The sequence below is a fragment of the Bufo gargarizans genome, chromosome 11 (genome assembly GCF_014858855.1).
Source record: "Bufo gargarizans isolate SCDJY-AF-19 chromosome 11, ASM1485885v1, whole genome shotgun sequence".
Classification (NCBI taxonomy): Eukaryota; Metazoa; Chordata; class Amphibia; order Anura; family Bufonidae; genus Bufo; species Bufo gargarizans.
In genome coordinates this window covers 17,459,075-17,484,894 of record NC_058090.1, presented here as the reverse complement: position 1 = coordinate 17,484,894, position 25,820 = coordinate 17,459,075, and the positions used below count along the sequence as shown (strand labels likewise).

The 25,820-nt window shown below is 40.8% G+C and overlaps 1 protein-coding gene across 1 annotated transcript; it reads left to right on the top strand.

Annotated features, from left to right (window-relative positions):
• The first annotated feature begins 3,259 nt into the window (after window positions 1–3,259).
• On the top strand, window positions 3,260–21,708 carry VSX2 (visual system homeobox 2). The gene is made up of 5 exons (XM_044271235.1): window positions 3,260–3,551; window positions 15,854–15,935; window positions 16,061–16,184; window positions 21,274–21,463; window positions 21,647–21,708. Exons 1-5 carry the CDS (start codon window positions 3,260–3,262, stop codon window positions 21,706–21,708), a joined length of 750 nt encoding a protein of 249 aa, XP_044127170.1.
• Window positions 21,709–25,820: the final 4,112 nt, after the last annotated feature.

Sequence of the window (25,820 nt, the reverse complement as noted above, 5' to 3'; positions counted from 1 at the left end):
TAGTGTTGTGTGTTTCTTCCAAACAACTCCACTTTGGTGTCATCTGTCCACAGAATATTTTGCCAGTTCTGCTGTGGAACATCCAGGTGCTCTTGTGCAAACTGTAAACGTGCAGCAATGGTTTTTTGGACAGCAGTGGCTTCCTCTGTGGTGTCCTCCCATGAAATCCATTCTTGTTTAGTGTTTTACGTATCGTAGATTCACTAACAGGGATGTTAGCATATGCCAGAGACTTCTGTAAGTCTTTAGCTGACACTCTAGGATTCTTCTTCACCTCATTGAGCAGTCTGCGCTGTGCTCTTGCAGTCATCTTTACGGGACGGCCGCTCCTAGGGAGAGTAGCAGCAGTGCTGAACCTTCTCCATTTATAGACAATTTGTCTTACCCTGGACTGATGAACGGCAAGGCTTTTGGAGATACTTTTATAACCCTTTCCAGCTTTATGCAAGTCAACAATTCTTAATCGTAGGTCTTCTGAGAGCTCTTTTGTGCGAGGCATCATTCACATCAGGCAATGCTTCTTGGGAAAAGCAAACCCAGAACTGGTGTGTGTTATAGGGCAGGGCAGCTGTAACCAACACCTCCAATCTCATCTCATTGATTGGACTCCAGTTGGCCGACACCTCACTCCAATTAGCTCTTGGAGATGTCATTAGTCTAGGGCTGGGCTGGCCAACCTGCGGCTCTCCAGCTGTTGTAAAACTACAATTCCCACCATACCCTGCTGTAGGCTGATAGTTGTAGACAGTCTGGGCATGCTGGGAGTTGTAGTTTTGCAACAGCTGGAGAGCCACAGGTTGGCCATCCCTAGTCTAGGGGTTCACATACTTTTTCCACCTGCACTGTGAATGTTTACATGGTGCGTTCAATAACAACATGGTAACATTTAACTCTTTGTGTGCTATTAGGTTAAGCCGACTGTGATTGTCTATTGTTGTGACTGAGATGAAGATCAGATCACATTTTATGACCAATTGGTGCAGAAATCCAGATCATTCCAAAGGGTTCACATACTTTTTCTTGCAACTGTAGATAGACATGGGATAGATATGATAGATAGATCTATAGATAGATAGACATAGGATAGATATAATAGATAGCTAGATAGATAGAAGATAAGATAGATAATATATAGATAGACATGGGATAGATATGATAGAAGATAAATAGATATATCAATAGATATGTATAGAAAGACATGGGATAGATATGATATATAGAAGATAGATATATGTAAAGACAGATCTATAGATAGATAGATAGATATGAGATATAGATAGATGATAGATAGACATAGGATAGATGTGATAGATATATAGATAGCTAGATGTATAGACAGAGCTATAGCTAGATAGATGATAGACATAGGATAGATAGATAGAAGATAAGATAGATAATATATAGATAGACATGGGATAGATATGATAGATAGAAGATAAATAGATAGATAGATAGATATAGATAGACATGGGATAGATATAATATATAGATATATAGATAGATGATAGATATATGTAAAGACAGATCTATAGATAGATGATATATAGATAGATAGATATGAGATATAGATAGATGATAGATAGACATAGGATAGATATGATATATAGATAGCTAGATGTATAGACAGAGCTATAGCTAGATGCTAGATAGATGTATAGATAGATGATAGACATAGGATAGAGATATAGATATATAGATGCTAGATAGGACAGCTCTATAGCTAGATGTATAGATAGAAGATAGATAGATATGATAGATGCTATATAGACAGACAGCTCTATAGCTAGATGTATAGATAGATATGTATAGACAAACGATAAATAGATAGATATGATATATAGATAGATATGTATAGACAGAAGATAGATAGATATGATAGATGCTATATAGACAGACAGATCTATAGCTAGATGTATAGATAGAAGATAGATAGATATGATAGATGCTATATAGACAGACAGATCTATAGCTAGATGTATAGATAGAAGATAGATAGATATGATAGATGCTATATAGACAGACAGATCTATAGCTAGATGTATAGATAGAAGATAGATAGATATGATAGATGCTATATAGACAGACAGCTCTATAGCTAGATGTATAGATAGATATGTATAGACAAACGATAAATAGATAGATATGATATATAGATAGATATGTATAGACAGAAGATAGATAGATATGATAGATGCTATATAGACAGACAGATCTATAGCTAGATGTATAGATAGAAGATAGATAGATATGATAGATGCTATATAGACAGACAGCTCTATAGCTAGATGTATAGATAGATATGTATAGACAAACGATAAATAGATAGATATGATATATAGATAGATATGTATAGACAGAAGATAGATAGATATGATAGACAGATGATATATAGATATGTATACACAGATCTATAGCTAGATGCTATATAGACAGAAGATATATAGATATGTAAAGAGACACCTATAGCTAGATTTATAGATAGAAGATAGATATATAGATAGATATGATAGATGCTATATCGACAGACAGATCTGTAGCTAGATGTATAGATACGTATACATAGATCTATAGCTAGATGTATAGATAGAAGATAGATATATAGATATGATAGATGGTATAGATACGTATACATAGATCTATAGATAGATGCTATATAGACAGATCTGTAGCTAGATGTATAGATCTATAGATAAATAGATAGATATGATAGACAGATAGATATAATATATGTATAGACAGACCTATAGCTAGATGCTATATAGACAGATCTGTAGCTAGATGTATAGATACGTATACATAGACCTATAGGTAGATGCTATATAGATAGAAGATAAATAGATAGATCTATAGATAGATATGATATATGAATAGATGATATAGATATGATAGATGTATAGATAGAAGATAAATAGATGTATAGATAGATATGATATATGAATAGATGATATATAGATATGTATTATAGAAGACAGATCTATAGATAGATATGATATATAGATAGATGATGTATAGATATGGATAGACGGGCAGCTTGCGCCACCGCCTCTACCTGGCCCCTCTCCCCCCCCCCCCCCCCCCCCCCCCCGGGGTGTCACCCTCCTGCAGCTCCCAGCCCCCCCGGGTGTCACCCTCCTGCAGCTCCCGGCCCCCCCCCCTCCCCCCCGGGTGTCACCCTCCTGCAGCTGCCGCTTGATTGGTCGCCGCTTCTCACCGGGTGAATATAAAGGACAGGACTGAGCTCCGGGAGCTGACTGGAATGATGACTGGGAGAGAGGGGCCCCCCGCCGCCCCCAGGAGCACTGGTTTTGGGATACAGGAGATTTTGGGTCTCAACAAGGATCCGGCGACTCCACCAAGGGACCACACCCGCCAGCTGCCTCCAGGGGCCCATCTTCTGGCTGCGCGCTCCAGCCTGGGGCTCCTGGGAGCCGGCGGCATTCCTGCTTTCTACACGCAGCCTGGACTCTTACTGGGGGAGCGCCAGGGGGTCCGAAGGAATCTGGGGGGCAGGAGCCCGGGGCCCCAGGAGGGAAGAAGCACCTGCAGCTCAGGTGAGACGGGGCAACAGGTCAGGAACAAATCCCAACACACATCGGCTCTTCAGGGGTTAATATCCGACATTTAGTATAATACCCAGGGATTAATAGCAGAGGTATAATATCCATCTACCTATAATACACAGATAATACTGGGGGGGTAATAGCAGATATGTAATATCCATCTACCTATAATACACAGATAATACTGGGGGGGGGGGGGGGGGGTAATAGCAGATATGTAATATCCATCTACCTACAATACACAGATAATACTGGGGGTAATAGCCGAGGTATAATATCCATCTACCTATAATACACAGATAATACTGGGGGGGGGGGGGGGGGGGGGGTAATAGCTGAGGTATAATATCCATCTACCTATAATACACAGATAATACTGGGGGTAATAGCAGAGGTATAATATCCATCTACCTATAATACACAGATAATACTGGGGGGTAATAGCAGAGGTATAATATCCATCTACCTATAATACACAGATAATACTGGGGGGGGGGGGTAATAGCTGAGGTATAATATCCATCTACCTATAATACACAGATAATACTGGGGGTAATAGCAGAGGTATAATATCCATCTACCTATAATACACAGATAATACTGGGGGTAATAGCAGAGGTATAATATCCATCTACCTATAATACACAGATAATACTGGGGGGGTAATAGCAGATATGTAATATCCATCTACCTATAATACACAGATAATACTGGGGGGGTAATAGCAGATATGTAATATCCATCTACCTACAATACACAGATAATACTGGGGGTAATAGCAGATATGTAATATCCATCTACCTATAATACACAGATAATACTGGGGGGTAATAGCAGAGGTATAATATCCATCTACCTATAATACACAGATAATACTGGGGGGGGGGGTAATAGCTGAGGTATAATATCCATCTACCTATAATACACAGATAATACTGGGGGTAATAGCAGAGGTATAATATCCATCTACCTATAATACACAGATAATACTGGGGGTAATAGCAGAGGTATAATATCCATCTACCTATAATACACAGATAATACTGGGGGGGTAATAGCAGATATGTAATATCCATCTACCTATAATACACAGATAATACTGGGGGGGGGTAATAGCAGATATGTAATATCCATCTACCTACAATACACAGATAATACTGGGGGTAATAGCAGAGGTATAATATCCATCTACCTATAATACACAGATAATACTGGGGGTAATAGCAGAGGTATAATATCCATCTACCTATAATACACAGATAATACTGGGGGTAATAGCAGAGGTATAATATCCATCTACCTATAATACACAGATAATACTGGGGGTAATAGCAGATATGTAATATCCATCTACCTATAATACACAGATAATACTGGGGGGGTAATAGCAGATATGTAATATCCATCTACCTACAATACACAGATAATACTGGGGGTAATAGCAGAGGTATAATATCCATCTACCTATAATACACAGATAATACTGGGGGGGTAATAGCAGATATGTAATATCCATCTACCTATAATACACAGATAATACTGGGGGGGTAATAGCAGATATGTAATATCCATCTACCTATAATACACAGATAATACTGGGGGGGGGGGTAATAGCAGAGGTATAATAGCCATCTACCTATAATACACAGATAATACTGGGGGTAATAGCAGAGGTATAATATCCATCTACCTATAATACACAGATAATACTGGGGGGGGGGGGGGTAATAGCAGAGGTATAATATCCATCTACCTATAATACACAGATAATACTGGGGGGGGGGTAATAGCAGAGGTATAATATCCATCTACCTACAATACACAGATAATACTGGGGGGTAATAGCAGAGGTATAATATCCATCTACCTATAATACACAGATAATACTGGGGGTAATAGCAGAGGTATAATATCCATCTACCTATAATACACAGATAATACTGGGGGGTAATAGCAGATATGTAATATCCATCTACCTATAATACACAGATAATACTGGGGGGGGGGGGGGGGTAATAGCAGAGGTATAATATCCATCTACCTATAATACACAGATAATACTGGGGGGTAATAGCAGAGGTATAATATCCATCTACCTATAATACACAGATAATACTGGGGGGTAATAGCAGAGGTATAATATCCATCTACCTATAATACACAGATAATACTGGGGGGTAATAGCAGAGGTATAATATCCATCTACCTGTAATACACAGATAATACTGGGGGGTAATAGCAGATATGTAATATCCATCTACCTATAATACACAGATAATACTGGGGGGTAATAGCAGAGGTATAATATCCATCTACCTATAATACACAGATAATACTGGGGTGTAATAGCAGATATGTAATATCCATCTACCTATAATACACAGATAATACTGGGGGGTAATAGCAGAGGTATAATAATCCATCTACCTGTAATACACAGATACTACTGGGGGGTAATAGCAGATATGTAATATCCATCTACCTATAATACACAGATAATACTGGGGGGTAATAGCAGAGGTATAATAAGCCATCTACCTATAATACACAGATAAAAGGGGGGGGGGTAATAGCAGAGGTATAATATCCATCTACCTATAATACACAGATAATACTGGGGGTAATAGCAGAGGTATAATATCAATCTACCTATAATACACAGATAATACTGGGGGGTAATAGCAGAGGTATAATATCCATCTACCTATAATACACAGATAATAATGGGGGGTAATAGCAGATATGTAATATCCATCTACCTATAATACACAGATAATACTGGGGGGTAATAGCAGAGGTATAATAATCCATCTACCTATAATACACAGATAAAAGGGGGGGGGGGTAATAGCAGATATGTAATATACATATAATACACATATAATACTGGGGGGTAATGGCAGAGGTATAATTATCCATCTACCTATAATACACAGATAATACTGGGGGTAATAGCAGAGGTATAATTATCCATCTACCTATAATACACAGATAATACTGGGGGTAATAGCAGATATGTAATATCCATCTACCTATAATACACAGATAATACTGGGGGTAATAGCAGAGGTATAATATCCATCTACCTATAATACACAGATAATACTGGGGGTAATAGCAGAGGTATAATATCCATCTACCTATAATACCCAGATAATACTGGGGGGTAATAGCAGATATGTAATATCAATCCATCTATAATACACAGATAATACTGGGGGTAATAGCAGAGGTATAATTATCTATCTACCTATAATACACAGATAATACTGGGGGTAATAGCAGAGGTATAATATCCATCTACCTATAATACACAGATAATACTGGGGGGGGGGGGGTAATAGCAGATATGTAATATCCATCTACCTATAATACACAGATAATACTGGGATAATAGCAGATGTATAATTATTCATCTACATATAATGCACAGATAATACTTGGGGGGGGGGGGGGGTTAATAGCAAAGGTATAATATCCATCTATATATAATACACCCCCCTCATAATGATATTATCTCTATACTACACCCCTGATGGTGAAATCATCTCTGTATTACACCCCCATGTTGATATTATCTTTATATAGTGATATCATCTCTGTATTTACAGGTCCCTGCTAAGAAAGATCCAGAGTATATGAATTATTAGTATTATATATGATGAGTATATTAATTTTCAGTATTATATAAGAATATATGAATTATCAGTATTATATGTGAGGAGTATATGAATTATCAGTATTATATGTGAGGAGTATATTAATTATCAGTATTATATAGGAATATATGAATTATCAGTATTATATGTGAGTATAAGAATTATCAGTATTATATAGGAATATATGAATTATCAGTATTATATGTGAGGAGTATATGAATTATCAGTATTATATGTGAGGAGTATATGAATTATCAGTATTATATAGGAATATATGAATTATCAGTATTATATATGATGTGTATATGAATTATCAGTATTATATGTGATGAGTATAGGAATTATCAGTATTATATGTGATGAGTATAGGAATTATCAGTATTATATAGGAATATATAAATTATCAGTATTATATATGAGTATAAGAATTATTAGTATTATATAAGAATTTATGAATTATCAGTATTATATGTGAGGAGTATATGAATTATCAGTATTATATATGATGTGTATATGAATTATCAGTATTATATATGATGAGTATAGGAATTATCAGTATTATATATGATGAGTATAGGAATTATCAGTATTATAAAGGAATATATAAATTATCAGTATTATATATGAGTATAAGAATTATCAGTATTATATAAGAATATATGAATTATCAGTATTATATGTGAGGAGTGTATGAATTACCAGTATTATATGCGAGTATAAGAATTATCAGTATTATATAGGAATATATAAATTATCAGTATTATATGTGAGTATAAGAATTATCAGTATTATATAGGAATATATGAATTATCAGTATTATATGTGAGGAGTATATGAATTATCAGTATTATATATGATGTGTATATGAATTATCAGTATTATATATGATGTGTATAGGAATTATCAGTATTATATAGGAATTATCAGTATTATATAGGAATATATAAATTATCAGTATTATATGTGAGTATAAGAATTATCAGTATTATATAGGAATATATGAATTATCAGTATTATATGTGAGGAGTATATGAATTATCAGTATTATATATGATGTGTATATGAATTATCAGTATTATATATGAGTATAAGAATTATCAGTTATATATAGGAATATATGAATTATCAGTATTATATGTGAGGAGTATATGAATTATCAGTATTATATATGATGTGTATATGAATTATCAGTATTATATATGATGTGTATATGAAATATCAGTATTATATATGATGAGTATAGGAATTATCAGTATTATATAGGAATTATCAGTATTATATAGGAATATATAAATTATCAGTATTATATGTGAGTATAAGAATTATCAGTATTATATAGGAATATATGAATTATCAGTATTATATGTGAGGAGTATATGAATTATCAGTATTATATATGATTTTTTGAATTATCAGTATTATATATGATGAGTATAAGAATTTTCAGTATTATATGTGATGAGTATATTAATTGTCAGTATTATATAGTAATGTGAATTATCAGTATTATATGTGATGTGTATATGAATTAGTATTATATATGATGAGTATATTAATTATCAGTATTATATAGGAATATATGAACTATCAGTATTATATATGATGTGTATATGAATTATCAGTATTATATGTGAGGTGTATATGAAAAAACAGTATTATATGTGAGGAGTATATGAATAATCAGTATTATATGTGAGGAGTATATGAATAATCAGTATTATATGTGAGGAGTATATGAATAATCAGTATTATATATGATGACTATATGAATTATCAGTATTATATATCATGGGTATATGAATTATCAGTATTATATATAAGTATATGAATTATCAGTATTATATAGGAATATATAAATTATCAGTATTATATGCGATGAGTATATGAATTTTCAGTATTATATATGATGAATATATGAATTATCAGTATTATATATCATGGGTATATTAATTATCAGTATTATATATGATGAGTATATGAATTATCAGTATTATTTAGGAATATATGAATTATCAGTATTATATGTGAGGGGTATATGAATTATCAGTATTATATAGGACTATGTGAATTATCAGTATTATGTGATGAGTATATGAATTATCAGTATTATATGTGATGTGTATATGAATTATAACTATTATATATGATGAGTATATGAATTATAACTATTATATATGATGAGTATATGAATTATCAGTATTTTATATGATGTGTATATGAATTATCAGTATTATATGTGATGTGTATATGAATTATCAGTATTATATGTGATGTGTATATGAATTATCAGTATTATATGTGAGGAGTATATGAATTATCAGTATTATATATCATGGGTATATGAATTATCAGTATTATAAATGAGTATATGAATTATCAGTATTATATATGAGTATATGAATTATCAGTATTATATAGGAATATATAAATTATCAGTATTATATATGGAGTATATAAATTATCAGTATTATATGTGAGGAGTATATGAATTATCAGTATTATATGTGAGGAGTATATGAATTATCAGTATTATATATGATGTGTATATGAATTATCAGTATTATATGTGATGAATATATGAATTTTCAGTATTATATATGATGTGTATATGAATTATCAGTATTAAATGTAAGGAGTATATGAATTATCAGTATTATAAATGATGAGTATATAAATTATCAGTATTATATATGAGTATATAAATTATCAGTATTATATGTGAGGAGTATATGAATTATCAGTATTATGTGAGGAGTATATGAATTATCAGTATTATAAATGATGAGTATATAAATTATCAGTATTATATATGAGTATATAAATTATCAGTATTATATGTGAGGAGTATATGAATTATCAGTATTATGTGAGGAGTATATGAATTATCAGTATTATATATGATGTGTATATGAATTATCAGTATTAAATGTAAGGAGTATATGAATTATCAGTATTATAAATGATGAGTATATAAATTATCAGTATTATATATGAGTATATGAATAATCAGTATTATATATCATGAGTATTTGAATTATCAGCATTATATATGATGTGTATATGAATTATCAGCATTATATATGATGTGTATATGAATTAGCAGTATTATATATGAATAATCAGTATTATATATCATGAGTATTTGAATTATATACTATATCAGACAGCGGCCATTATATTATATATAAGACAGCGGCCATTATATTATATATCAGACAGTGGTCTTTATATTATATATCAGACAGTGGTCGTTATATATCAGACAGTGGTCATTATATTATATATCAGACAGTGGTCATTATATTATATATCAGACAGTGGTCTTTATATTATATATCAGACAGTGGTCGTTATATATCAGACAGTGGTCATTATATTATATATCAGACAGTGGTCATTATATTATATATCAGACAGCGGCCATTATATTATATATCAGACAGTGGTCGTTATATATCAGACAGTGGTCATTATATTATATATCAGACAGTGGTCATTATATTATATATCAGACAGTGGTCTTTATATTATATATCAGACAGTGGTCGTTATATATCAGACAGTGGTCATTATATTATATATCAGACAGTGGTCATTATATTATATATAAGACAGCGGCCATTATATTATATATCAGACAGTGGTCTTTATATTATATATCAGACAGTGGTCGTTATATATCAGACAGTGGTCATTATATTATATATCAGACAGCGGCCATTATATTATATATCAGACAGTGGTCTTTATATTATATATCAGACAGTGGTCGTTATATATCAGACAGTGGTCATTATATTATATATCAGACAGTGGTCTTTATATTATATATCAGACAGTGGTCTTTATATTATATATCAGACAGTGGTCGTTATATTATATATCAGACAGTGGTCGTTATATATCAGACAGTGGTCGTTATATTATATATCAGACAGTGGTCGTTATATTATATATCAGACAGTGGTCGTTATATTATATATCAGACAGTGGTCGTTATATATCAGACAGTAGTCATTATATTATATATCAGACAGTGGTCGTTATATATCAGACAGTGGTCGTTATATTATATATCAGACAGTGGTCGTTATATTATATATCAGACAGTGGTCGTTATATATCAGACAGTGGTCGTTATATTATATATCAGACAGTGGTCGTTATATTATATATCAGACAGTGGTCGTTATATTATATATCAGACAGTGGTCGTTATATATCAGACAGTAGTCATTATATTATATATCAGACAGTGGTCGTTATATATCAGACAGTGGTCGTTATATTATATATCAGACAGTGGTCGTTATATTATATATCAGACAGTGGTCGTTATATATATATCAGACAGTGGTCGTTATATATCAGACAGTGGTCATTATATTATATATCAGACAGTGGTCGTTATATATCAGACAGTGGTCGTTATATATCAGACAGTGGTCATTATATTATATATCAGACAGTGGTCGTTATATATCAGACAGTGGTCGTTATATTATATATCAGACAGTGGTCGTTATATTATATATCAGACAGTGGTCGTTATATTATATATCAGACAGTGGTCGTTATATTATATATCAGACAGTGGTCGTTATATTATATATCAGACAGTGGTCGTTATATTATATATCAGACAGTGGTCGTTATATATCAGACAGTGGTCGTTATATTATATATCAGACAGTGGTCGTTATATTATATATCAGACAGTGGTCGTTATATTATATATCAGACAGTGGTCGTTATATTATATATCAGACAGTGGTCGTTATATATCAGACAGTGGTCGTTATATTATATATCAGACAGTGGTCGTTATATTATATATCAGACAGTGGTCGTTATATATCAGACAGTGGTCGTTATATTATATATCAGACAGTGGTCGTTATATTATATATCAGACAGTGGTCGTTATATTATATATCAGACAGTGGTCATTATATTATATATCAGACAGTGGTCATTATATTATATATCAGACAGTGGTCGTTATATTATATATCAGACAGTGGTCATTATATTATATATCAGACAGTGGTCGTTATATATCAGACAGTGGTCATTATATTATATATCAGACAGTGGTCGTTATATTATATATCAGACAGTGGTCGTTATATTATATATCAGACAGTGGTCGTTATATTATGTACTAGCAGAAGGACGCGGCTTCGCACGGGTATATTTCATCTATTTCATTGAATGTTTCTGTGTGTTGTTAAAAGATATCCACAGTATCCCCCATAACTGTGACCTCTACAGAAGCCCGCCCCCTTAACACTGACCCCCCCTCCTTACAATATGACCTCCACAGCAGCACATCACCTTTAAATTTGACCTTTACAGCAGCCCGCTAATTTATCAGTGAGTTTCACAGCCCCCCACTCCAATGACAGTGACCTCCTCAGGGGCCCGGCCCCTTAACAGTGCCCTATACATCATCCCACCCCTTAACACTGACCTCCATGGGTGACCGTCCCCTTATCTGTGACCTCCACTATTCCCTGCCCCCCTTAAAGAGACCTTTACAGCACCCGTCCCTTTAACAGTGACTGTCACAGTACCCAGTTCCCTTAACGGTGCCCTCCAGTTCTCTGCTCCTTAACAGTGACCTCACAGTACCATGGTGACTAAACCCCCTTTAATAGCAGCCCCTGCCCCCTTAACAGTGACCTCCACAGTGCCCGCTTCTTTAACAGTGACCTGCCCCCTTAGCAGCAACATCCACAGTGCCCGCCCCTTTAACGGTGACCTCCACAGCAGCTGCTTCTTTAACAGTGACCTGCCCCCTTAGCAGCAACATCCACAGTGCCCGCCCCTTTAACGGTGACCTCCACAGCAGCTGCCTCTTTAACAGTGGCCCCTGCCCCCTTAGCAGCAACATCCACAGTGCCCGCCCCTTTAACGGTGACCTCCACAGCAGCTGCCTCTTTAACAGTGGCCCCTGCCCCCTTAGCAGCAACATCCACAGTGCCCGCCCCTTTAACGGTGACCTCCACAGCAGCTGCCTCTTTAACAGTGGCCCTTGCCCCCTTAGCAGCAACATCCACAGTGCCCGCCCCTTTAACGGTGACCTCCACAGCAGCTGCCTCTTTAACAGTGGCCCCTGCCCCCTTAGCAGCAACATCCACAGTGCCCGCCCCTTTAACGGTGACCTCCACAGCAGCTGCCTCTTTAACAGTGGCCCTTGCCCCCTTAGCAGCAACATCCACAGTGCCCGCCCCTTTAACGGTGACCTCCACAGCAGCTGCCTCTTTAACAGTGGCCCCTGCCCCCTTAGCAGCAACATCCACAGTGCCCGCCCCTTTAACGGTGACCTCCACAGCAGCTGCCTCTTTAACAGTGGCCCCTGCCCCCTTAACAATAACATCCACAGTGCCCGCCCCTTTAACAGTGACCGCCACAGCAGCTGCCCCTGCCCCCTTAAGGCCTCTTTCACACGGGCGTCATGTTTTTTGCCCGGATAAGATGCAGGTGCGTTGCGGGAAAATGCGAGATTTTTCCGTGCGAGTGCAAAACATTGTAATGCGTTTTGCATGTGCGTGAGAGAAATCGGCACGTTTTGTACCGAAACCCGAACTTCTTCACAGAAGTTCGGGCTTGGGATCGGTGTTCTGTAGATTGTATTATTTTCCCTTATAACATGGTTACACTGGAAAATAATAGCATTCTGAATACAGACTATATAGTACAATAGCGCTGGAGGGGTTAAAAAAATAATAATAATTTAACTCACCTTAGTCTACTTGATCGCGCAGCCGGCATCTCTTCTGTCATTTTCTTTGCTGTGCACAGGAATAGGACCTTTGATGACATCACTGTGCTCATCACATGGTCCAATCACATGGTTCATCACCATGGTGAGGGACCATGTGATTGGATCATGTGATGTGACGTCACCACAGGTCCTTAGCCGGCAGCTCAACATTACAGAAGAAGACAGAGATCCGCAACTACGCGATCAAGTGGACTCAGCAAGTAACATTTTTTTTTTATATATTTAACCCCTCCATCACTATTGTACTATGCAGTCTGTATTCAGAATGCTATCATTGTCCCTTATAACCATGTTAGAAGGGACAATAATACAGATTGGGTCCCCAGCCCGATCATCACCTAGCAACCGTGCGTGAAAATCGCACCGCATCTGCACTTGCTTGTGATTTTCACGCGGCCCCATTCACTTCTATGGGGCCTGTGTTGCGTGAAAAACGCAGAATATAGAGCATGCTGCGATTTTCACGCAACGCACAAGTGATGCGTGAAATTCACAGCTCGTGCACAGCCCCATAGAAATGAATGGGTCCGGATTCAATGCAGGTGCAATGCGTTCAACTCACGCATCGCACCCGCGCGGAATACTCACCCGTGTGAAAGGGGCCTAACAGTGACCTCCACAGCAGCTGCCTCTTTAACAGTGGCCCCTGCCCCCTCAACAGTGACCTCCACAGCAGCAGCCCCTGCCCTCTTAACAGTGACCTCCCGTTTAAGGCTAGGGCTACATGACGACGTGTCATGCGACATTTTGTCGTACTAATGTCGCGCAACAATTTTTATAATGACAGGCTATGGAGTCGCACTGTGACATGTGACATGCTGCCACTGCGACACAACAGTCTAAAAAAATCCATCCAAGATGGATCCATGTCGCAGCGTAGTTGTGCCCAATGTGTCGTGCAACTTATTGCCGTCCTGAAGCCCTAGCCTAAAGCTGACCTACAGCAGTGAAGATGTATGGCTGGGTTGTTATGGAAACCTGGAGTAAAACTGTGTGTATGTGGAGACTAAGGGCCTGCGAGCTTCTATGGGCTGATAAGGGACATGTGACCGTGTGCATGGCAGGTGGGGGCTTGTATTGGCTAATGCAGGTCATATTTTGGGAATATCTCAGGAACAGTAAGTCCTAGAGCGCTGAGACCCGGGCTGAACCTTCCCGGACACCTGATCTACCCGTGTGCCAAATTTGGTGAAGATCTGTCCATAAAGAACAGACAGAAACTTGTTTTTATCTATAGAGAGATATTATCTTAGGCTACTTTCACACTAGCGGTTTTCTTTTCCGGCACTGAGGTCCGTCCTAGGGGCTCAATACCGGAGAAGAACTGATCAGGCATAGCCCCGTGCATTCTGAATGGAGAGCGATCCGCTCAGGATGCATCAGGACGTCTTCAGTTCAGTCTTTTTGACTGTTCAGGGTGGACATAATATCGCAGCGCGCTACGGTTTTATCTCCGCCCCAAAAAAATGAAGACTTGCCTGAATGCCAGATCCGGCATTTTTTTTCCATAGGAATGTATTAGTGCCGGATCTGGCATTAAAAATACCGGAATGCCGGATCCGTCCTTCTGGTCTGCGCATGCACAAACCGAAAAAAAGGTGAAAAAAATAAAATGCCAGATCCGTTTTTCAGGATGACACCGGAAAGACGGATCCGGCATTTCAATGCATTTTTCTGACTGATCAGTCTTACAAATGCCATCAGTTGGCATACGTTTTGCCGGATCCGGCGCCACTAGCCTTAGTTACCTAACTGGTTTGTATTTGTTGCATTCTGTAGTGTGAACTTACCCGTACCTGTCGTCTTCTTTAACATTTTACTCATTTTTTCTGAATTTTTTACAGACTCAGAAGAAATTTCGTCAACTGATCGGAAACTTTCCAAATCCCTGAGTCAGAACAAGAAACGCAAAAAGAGGCGGCACAGGTAATGAGTGCGGGGGCCGCCAGAGGGGGCGGGTATATTTGGGGTACTGACTGTCCAGACTGTCGCCAACATACCGTGCGGTAGATAATATATCAGTTCTGACGACATTCTCACCTCTTTTCCAGGACCATCTTCACCTCTTACCAGCTGGAGGAGCTGGAGAAAGCCTTCAATGAGGCACATTACCCTGATGTCTATGCTCGTGAGATGCTGGCCATGAAGACAGAGCTGCCAGAAGACAGGATCCAGGTAACAGGGGTCCACACCCTGATCAGAAATCACACAAAACCTCCTGCACAATGTGATCATGAATATTCGGATGAGCGAAAATCACAGATAATAACAAAGCAGACATCGTGTATGGACTCAGCCAATATTCTCTGATCAAAACACATCTGTGCCCACCTACCCGCGCCAAGGTGGTCTCAGTCAGGTAGGTCCTACGCTACATCTACCTATCTACATTGAGGAGAGCAGACCCTGCACATATAGTTACCTCTGTGTGCGTCCAGCAACAGATGAGAGGAGGAGCCGCACAGCGATATGTACCACCTAATCATGGGGGCCCGCACAGCTATATGTACCACCTAATCATGGGCGCCCGCACAGCTATATGTACCACCTAATCATGGGGGCCGCACAGCTATATGTACCACCTAATCATGGGCGCCCGCACAGCTATATTTATCACCTAATCATGGGGGTCCGCACAGCTATATGTACCACCTAATCATGGGTGCCCGCACAGCTATATTTATCACCTAATCATGGGGGTCCGCACAGCTATATGTACCACCTAATCATGGGACCCTGCACAGCTATATGTACCACCCAATCATGGGCGCCCGCACAGCTATATGTACCACCCAATCATGGGCGCCCGCACAGCTATATGTACCACCTAATCATGGGGGCCCGCACAGCTATATGTACCACCTAATCATGGGCGCCCGCACAGCTATATGTACCACCTAATCATGGGGGCCCGCACAGCTATATGTACCACCTAATCATGGGGGCCCGCACAGCTATATGTACCACCTAATCATGGGCGCCCACACAGCTATATGTACCACCCAATCATGGGCGCCCACACAGCTATATGTACCACCCAATCATGGGCGCCCGCACAGCTATATGTACCACCCAATCATGGGCGCCCGCACAGCTATATGTACCACCTAATCATGGGGGCCCGCACAGCTATATGTACCACCTAATCATGGGGGCCCGCACAGCTATATGTACCACCTAATCATGGGCGCCTGCACAGCTATATGTACCACCTAATCATGGGCGCCTGCACAGCTATATGTACCACCTAATCATGGGCGCCCGCACAGCTATATGTACCACCCAATCATGGGCGCCCGCACAGCTATATGTACCACCTAATCATGGGCGCCGCACAGCGATATGTACCACCTAATCATGGGCGCCTGCACAGCTATATGTACCACCTAATCATGGGGGCCCGCACAGCTATATGTACCACCTAATCATGGGGGCCCGCACAGCTATATGTACCACCTAATCATGGGGGCCCGCACAGCTATATGTACCACCTAATCATGGGCGCCTGCACAGCTATATGTACCACCTAATAATGGGCGCCTGCACAGCTATATGTACCACCTAATCATGGGCGCCCGCACAGCTATATGTACCACCCAATCATGGGCGCCCGCACAGCTATATGTACAACCTAATCATGGGCGCCGCACAGCGATATGTACCACCTAATCATGGGCGCCTGCACAGCTATATGTACCACCTAATCATGGGGGCCCGCACAGCTATATGTACCACCTAATCATGGGCGCCTGCACAGCTATATTTATCACCTAATCATGGGCGCCCACACAGCTATATGTACCACCTAATCATGGGCGCCCGCACAGCTATATGTACCACCTAATCATGGGCGCCTGCACAGCTATATGTACCACCTAATCAAGGCCGCATGTTTGATAGGAGGGGCAACAGTGCACAAAAATGCTACAGACTAATCAAAAATCACAGAAACAGATTAAAAAAAAACATCCTGCACAATATGATAAATGAATCACAGCCTGATCAGCCGTAACATTACCTCAGATACCCTCGCAGTTCAGCAGTAACATTACCTCAGATACCCTCGCAGTTCAGCAGTAACATTACCTCAGATACCCTCGCAGTTCAGCAGTAACATTACCTCAGAAACACACGCTGTTCAGCCATAACATTACCTCAGATACCCTCGCAGTTCAGCAGTAACATTACCTCAGATACCCTCGCAGTTCAGCAGTAACATTACCTCAGATACCCTCGCAGTTCAGCAGTAACATTACCTCAGATACCCTCGCAGTTCAGCAGTAACATTACCTCAGAAACACACGCTGTTCAGCCATAACATTACCTCAGATACCCTCGCAGTTCAGCAGTTACATTACCTCAGATACCCTCGCAGTTCAGCAGTAACATTACCTCAGATACCCTCGCAGTTCAGCAGTAACATTACCTCAGATACCCTCGCAGTTCAGCAGTAACATTACCTCAGAAACACACGCTGTTCAGCCATAACATTACCTCAGATACCCTCGCAGTTCAGCAGTTACATTACCTCAGATACCCTCGCAGTTCAGCAGTTACATTACCTCAGATACCCTCGCAGTTCAGCAGTAACATTACCTCAGATACACACACCGTTCAGCCGTAACATTACCTCAGATACCCTCGCAGTTCAGCAGTAACATTACCTCAGAAACACATGCTGTTCAGCCATAACATTACCTCAGATACCCTCGCAGTTCAGCAGTAACATTACCTCAGATACCCTCGCAGTTCAGCAGTAACATTACCTCAGATACCCTCGCAGTTCAGCAGTAACATTACCTCAGATACCCTCGCAGTTCAGCAGTAACATTACCTCAGAAACACACGCTGTTCAGCCATAACATTACCTCAGATACCCTCGCAGTTCAGCAGTAACATTACCTCAGAAACACATGCTGTTCAGCCATAACATTACCTCAGATACCCTCGCAGTTCAGCAGTTACATTACCTCAGAAACACATGCTGTTCAGCCATAACATTACCTCAGATACCCTCGCAGTTCAGCAGTAACATTACCTCAGATACCCTCGCAGTTCAGCAGTAACATTACCTCAGATACACACACCGTTCAGCCGTAACATTACCTCAGATACCCTCGCAGTTCAGCAGTAACATTATCTCAGAAACACATGCTGTTCAGCCATAACATTACCTCAGATACCCTCGCAGTTCAGCAGTAACATTACCTCAGATACCCTCGCAGTTCAGCAGTAACATTACCTCAGATACCCTCGCAGTTCAGCAGTAACATTACCTCAGATACCCTCGCAGTTCAGCAGTAACATTACCTCAGATACCCTCGCAGTTCAGCAGTAACATTACCTCAGAAACACATGCTGTTCAGCCGTAACATTACCTCAGATACACACACCGTTCAGCCGTAACATTACCTCAGATACCCTCGCAGTTCAGCAGTAACATTACCTCAGATACACACACCGTTCAGCCGTAACATTACCTCAGATACCCTCGCAGTTCAGCAGTAACATTACCTCAGATACCCTCGCAGTTCAGCAGTAACATTACCTCAGAAACACACGCTGTTCAGCCATAACATTACCTCAGATACCCTCGCAGTTCAGCAGTAACATTACCTCAGAAACACATGCTGTTCAGCCATAACATTACCTCAGATACCCTCGCAGTTCAGCAGTAACATTACCTCAGAAACACACGCTGTTCAGCCATAACATTACCTCAGATACCCTCGCAGTTCAGCAGTAACATTACCTCAGAAACACATGCTGTTCAGCCATAACATTACCTCAGATACCCTCACAGTTCAGCAGTAACATTACCTCAGAAACACACGCTGTTCAGCCATAACATTACCTCAGAAACACACGCTGTTCAGCCATAACATTACCTCAGATACCCTCGCAGTTCAGCAGTTACATTACCTCAGATACACACGCAGTTCAGCAGTTACATTACCTCAGAAACACACGCTGTTCAGCCATAACATTACCTCAGATACACAGACCATTCAGCCATAACATTAAAATCACTGACCAAGAGGACTGGTCACAGTGGGGGTCATTTATCAAACTGATGTAAAGTTGAACTGGCCTATTTGCCCATAGCAACCAATCAGATTCCTCCTTTCATGTTGGACAGCTCCTTTGGAAAATGAAAGTTGGAATCTGATTGGTTGCTATGGGCGACTAAGCCAGTTCTACTTTACACCAGTTTGATAAATGACCCCAAGTGTCTGCAATATGGCTGGTCTTGTGGGGTGTCCCTGGTATGAAGGAAATCAGCGCCTACCAGAGTCCCCTAAGGAATCTGACTTGGTGATGGCTGCTGAGGTCATTGATAAACATCTAAACCATGGAGGCCGCACCTAATGCCATGAAGGCCTTGAAAGCAGTGGCCACCTTTAGAGGTCTTGTGGAGTCCATGTCTCAGTAACACGATAAGGGCATCCACATTAGGTTTCAGTGTTATGGCTGACATTAGCAGGGCGTATGGGAGGTGTGTAGGATAGGAGCAGTAAGCAGCTGCTTAGGACTCTATTCATGGGAATTAGGTGAAATGAATGGATAAAAAAATAAGTATTTTCATTTCAACAGGCCTGTGTGGATGATGGGTCTGATAGTGTGATAGGACACAGCCATACGTGGGCGATGCATGCGCAGACATAACCTGAATATACACCTGTGCACGCCCCTGAGATAATGCAGCATGGCTGATGGTAGGGACTGGTGAGCCCGTCACTATCTCCAGGCATCATGGTGGGGGGATGAATGGGTGTATGGAACAGGGGGCAGCCAGGAGCTGAATGCATTGATTGAGGCGGCCGCCCTGGGACTCCACATCATCACACACTTCCCGCAATTGCTTTCATTTCAAGGGGCTGATTGAAATCTCTTGTTGTCACTGAATGAAATATCTGCGCATCTCGTTAATGTGCTAATGACCTCATCATGATCCGGGGTCCTCCGAGACATCGCCCCCTCCCAGAGTAATTAGTTAAATGGGAGGAAGTATTTTGTTGGGGAATTGCTGGAGATTGAGGAATAAGTGCGGTATTAATTAGCAAGGGTCAATGCCGGGCCGCCGAGCCGATTTAATTTCCCCGGATAATTCCAGGGCATTGATTCAACTAAAAATTAAGTGATTTTTCAATAACTTCTCAGCAAGGACAGAAATCCTGAGGCTTCAGAGCAGGGAGCCACAGAGATCGGCTGCTGTTCAGACCAGGGGCGTCCTGATCTCTAACCCTTACCATTCATCTGACAGGTCTGGTTCCAGAACAGACGCGCAAAGTGGAGAAAACGTGAGAAGTGCTGGGGGAGGAGCAGCGTGATGGCCGAGTACGGGCTGTATGGCGCCATGGTTCGACATTCCATTCCCCTTCCAGAATCTATCCTGAAATCAGCCAAGGATGGCATAATGGAATCCTGTGCCCCCTGGCTGCTAGGTAAGGAAGGTCGAGGGCCTCAGGCCGTAGCTAGGAGGTGCAGGTGTCTCTGGCTGGGGCTGGCACCAGACCAACACCAAGGACCCAATCTTCTGGTCCCTAGTCCTGCTCCTCACTGGCCACAGCAATGGACTAGAAAAGGGACCCATGTCCTCCCCCCCAGATTGTGTGGGATCTGTGTTTTCCTAATAGGTTTTGTGAGCCTGGACCATAGACTGACCTCCCCAAAGCCATCAGCATCATGGCTCCTCTGAACCAAACCCGAGCCCTTCCATCTTTCTCCTCCACTGGGCCTGTCTCAGTTCTGTGCCCACAGCGGTCATACAGACGTGGCCCCTGGTACTTCACTGCCTCTAGGAGCCTCTAAGTGCTCCACGTGGCACAGGAGATGCTGGTCTCACTTGGTTCTCCACCATGAGGATGAATGATGTGTTGGCTCCAGAAAACTAGACTTTCCAGAAGTTGGAAGTGAAAACGATCACAAGTCAAGAGGTTCTGATTAAGTGGTAGAAGTGGCAGCGGAGGGCACGTTCACATGGGCAAAAATCTGTCACTGATTCAGAAGTGAAAAAGCGCCTTATGCCTGGTCCACATGCAGCAGCTTCCCGTTGACTTCAGTGTAGAACCTTCACCAGGTGCTCACCTTGCACAAATGGTAGAGTTTTCTTCAGTAGTGGATCTGAAAAACACTTCAAAGCAGATTCGATGGTGGATTTCCACCGATGTCAATGGAGAAGCAGAAAAACCTTGGTGAAAAACTCCACTAAAACTACCACCAAATTATAAGCGAGAGTGATCCATTTTCAGTTGCAGATTTTGCCGTATGACCCCAGCCTGAGTGTAAGAAGAGCACAACTCCCAACAGAATAGCTTACTGGGCCAGTGTTCCTCCGCTCCAGTCCTCACGGCCCCCAACATGTCATCACAAGTAATCATTGTGTGGAAGCTTGTGAATGGCCGTCAGGTGGCCCTGAGGACTGCAGCGTGACGTATAGAGCGGGGGGGCGGCAGACGAAGCATAAGATGCAACCACCAGACACCGCCAAGAACGGTTACACATGCCCACACTTACAGGACGCTCACCCCATAGCAAAACATGGCCCAAAGCAATGAGCTGAACCTTCAAGAACACGCTTTACAGAGGAGCGTGCGCCCCCCTAGACAATACCCATTCTGGAGAGAAGCTATGCTGTGCTCTATTATTCCTTGAACTACCGAAGTTATTATAGAAGTCTCATGTGACTTTGTGAATAACTTCGGCTCATCGCAGCCCACACATTCTAATACTGTACGCAGACGGATCGCCATACGGTATTATTTTTAAGTTTTGAGCGAAGCGACTTCGGATGAAGCATCTGAACCTCCCTTCGCTCAACTCTATTTCTTATAGTTTAGAGATTAGATGGCGGCACAAAGAGATAGTGCCAGTCACACAGCGGGGCACATAGTTAACCCTTTGTGACACAACCGCTTAATATTTTTAATGAAGGCCAAATGAAAATATGTGCAATCATAAACAAAAATTACCTCCAACGGTGCACATCGGCTTTAAGAACGTCAGCTTCCCCCCAGCAGGGGAGGCGATAACGGAGATGGTGCCGTGAATGTATTAAGGAATGTGCGCCCAGCACAGACGCCACTGACCCCCAATGCTTTGGCGCACTCCTTGTCCACCTGGATATCAGACATGTGGGGTATATCCAGTACGCCATCAATACAGTATTTTAGTTGGTGCTACCCCTTTAAGTTTTATTTCCAGCCATTGCACCCCTGCCCTAAAGTAAAAGGGTCCTCCGCCATATCAGGCCCCGGCCTCCATCCCGCTGCAGTGTCTACGTTCTCAGGTTCTTTGCTTTCCCTCTTGAAAAAGTATTCACAACCCTTGAACTTTTCCAAATTTTTTCCCATTGACCCACCAACTTTAATGTATTTTATGTCATCGACCGACACAAGGTCCACGTCTCTGCGGTGAAGAGAAGACAAGCCGTGGTTTTCACGACTTTTAAACCCTTCTACCTTGGAGGGTTTTTTGCATTTGCGTTTCTCTGCCTTCCCAGAGCCATAACTTTTTTATTTTTCTGTTCACATATAGGTGAGGGCTTGTTTTTTGCGGGATAAGTTGTACTTTCCAACGCCACCATTTAATAATGCATAGAAGGTAGTGGGAAAAAAATTCCAAAGGTGGTGGAATTGGGGGGAAAAAAGCCAAAACACACAATTTTCCACCATTTTAAGGTAAAACTGACTTGTGATCTTCATTCTCCAGGTCAGTACAGATCCGTCAATACCACATATGTATAGTTTGTCTTGCGTTTTGATACTGGAAAACAAAATTAACTTGAAATTGTAATTTTTTTTTGCTATCATTTTCTGACGCCTCTAACTTTTTGGAAATGATGTGTGCGGAGCCGTGTCAGGGCTCATTTTCTGCAGGACGATCTGTACTTTTCATTGATAACATTCAGGGGTATGTACAACTTTGTGATCACTTTTTAATTTTTTGCGGGAGGAGAAGCGACACTTTTTTAAATTTTGCCTTTGTTAGAGAAGATTAGTGAACAAACAGCATCATGAACAAGGAACACACCAGACAGGTCAGGGAGAAAGTTGTGGAGAAGTGTAAAGCAGTGTTAGGTTAAAAAAAATATCCCAAGACGTGGACAGCTCACGGAGCACTGTTCTTCCTCTGATAATGGAAGGAGTATGGAAACTGCAAACTACCAAAGACATGGCCGTCCACCTAAGGCTACTTTCACACCTGCGTTAGGTGTGGATCCGTCTGGTATCTGCACAGACGGATCCGCACCTATAATGCAAATGCTTGTATCAGTTCAGAACGGATCCGTTTGCATTATTTTTTTTAAGTCTTAGTCAAAACGGATCCGTCCTGACTTACATTGAAAGTCAATAGGGGATGGATCCGTTTTCAACTGCACCATATTGTGTCAGTTAAAACGGATCCTCCCCATTGACTGACATTATAAGTCAGGACGGATCAGTTTGGCTCCGCATCGCCAGGCGGACACCAAAATGCTGCTTGCGTTTTAGTGTCTGCATCCAGAGCGTAATGAAGGCGAAACGGAGGCAAACTGATGCATTCTGAACAGATCCTTATCCATTCAGAATGCATTGGGGCTGAACGTATCGGTTTTTAACCGTTCCCGATCCCTGAAACGGATCTCACAAACTGAATTCAAAACGCCAGTGTGAAAGTAGCCTAAACTGACAGCCCAGGCAAGGAGAGCAGCAATTAGAGAAGTGGCCAAGAGGTCCATGGTCACTATGGAGGAGCTGCAGAGATCCACAGCTCAGGTGGGAGAATCTGTCCTCAGGACAACTATTAGTCGAGGAGTCCACAAATCTGGTCTTTATGGAAGAGAGGCAAGAAGAAAGCCATGTCTGAAAGCAGCCATAAGAAGTCCTGTCTGCCGTTTACCACAAGCCATGTAGGAAGAAGGGGCTCGGGTCAGAGGAGATGAAGGTGGAAAGCGCTATGGACCCGAGCACCATCCACACCATCATGCTGGGGCCTGGGGGAGGCTCTTCTTCAGCAGGGACAGGAAAGCTCCTCAGAGCTGATGATAAGATGGATGGAGCTATATACAGGGCAATCCTGGAGGAAAACCTGGGAGAGCCTGCAGAAGACTGGGGTGGAGGTTCACCGTCCAGCAGGACAACAACCATCAACATCCAGCCAAAGCTACAACGATTATTTGTATGTTAGAAGGGGCCATGGAGAATCTGGGGTTAGGGTTGCTGCCCACCGACTCTCTCCATCCAACCTGACTGAGCGCAAGCTCTTCTGCAAAGATGAATAGGCAGAGAGGTCATCCTCTAGATGTGCAAATCTGGTAGAGACACCCTCCAGAAGACCACCAGCTATTAACCACGGACCATCTTGACCTCACACAGACGTGGACTTTGTGCTGGTTCATCACATAAAATATGTTTCTTGGTGGGTGTAAAAGAAAAACTGTGGAAAAGTTCAAGGGGTGTGAATACTTTTTAAAATCACTGTTTAAACTTTAAGCACTTTTAGACTCCTGCTCACAATCGAATTAGATGTAGTAAATGTTAAAAATGAGTAGTGAGGTTTAGCAAACGGGTGTAAAGTAGAAGCGGCCTAGTCGCCCATAGCAACCAGATTCCGCCTTTCATCCTCTAAGGGTCCATTCACACGTCTGCAATTTCGTTCTGCATTCTGCGGACCCATTCATTTCTATGGGGCAGCTCGTGCTGCCCGGATCTGGAACTGCGGATCCACACTTCCAATCCCGAAAAAAATAGAACATGTCCTAGTCTTGTCCGCAATTGCTGGCAAAAGTGGATCCACAAAACACACACGGACCCTAAAGGAGATGTCCAG

What these genes read in the sequence shown, in the direction of transcription:
- VSX2 (XM_044271235.1), top strand. Translation starts at nt 3,260, where the DNA reads ATGACTGGGAGAGAGGGGCCCCCCGCCGCCCCCAGGAGCACTGGTTTT. An exon ending in CGCAAAAAGAGGCGGCACAG is followed by an intron (nt 15,936 to 16,060) that starts GTAATGAGTGCG and finishes CCTCTTTTCCAG; the next exon opens with GACCATCTTCACCTCTTACC. An exon ending in CTGGCTGCTAGGTAAGGAAG is followed by an intron (nt 21,464 to 21,646) that starts GTCGAGGGCCTC and finishes TTTTCCTAATAG; the next exon opens with GTTTTGTGAGCCTGGACCAT.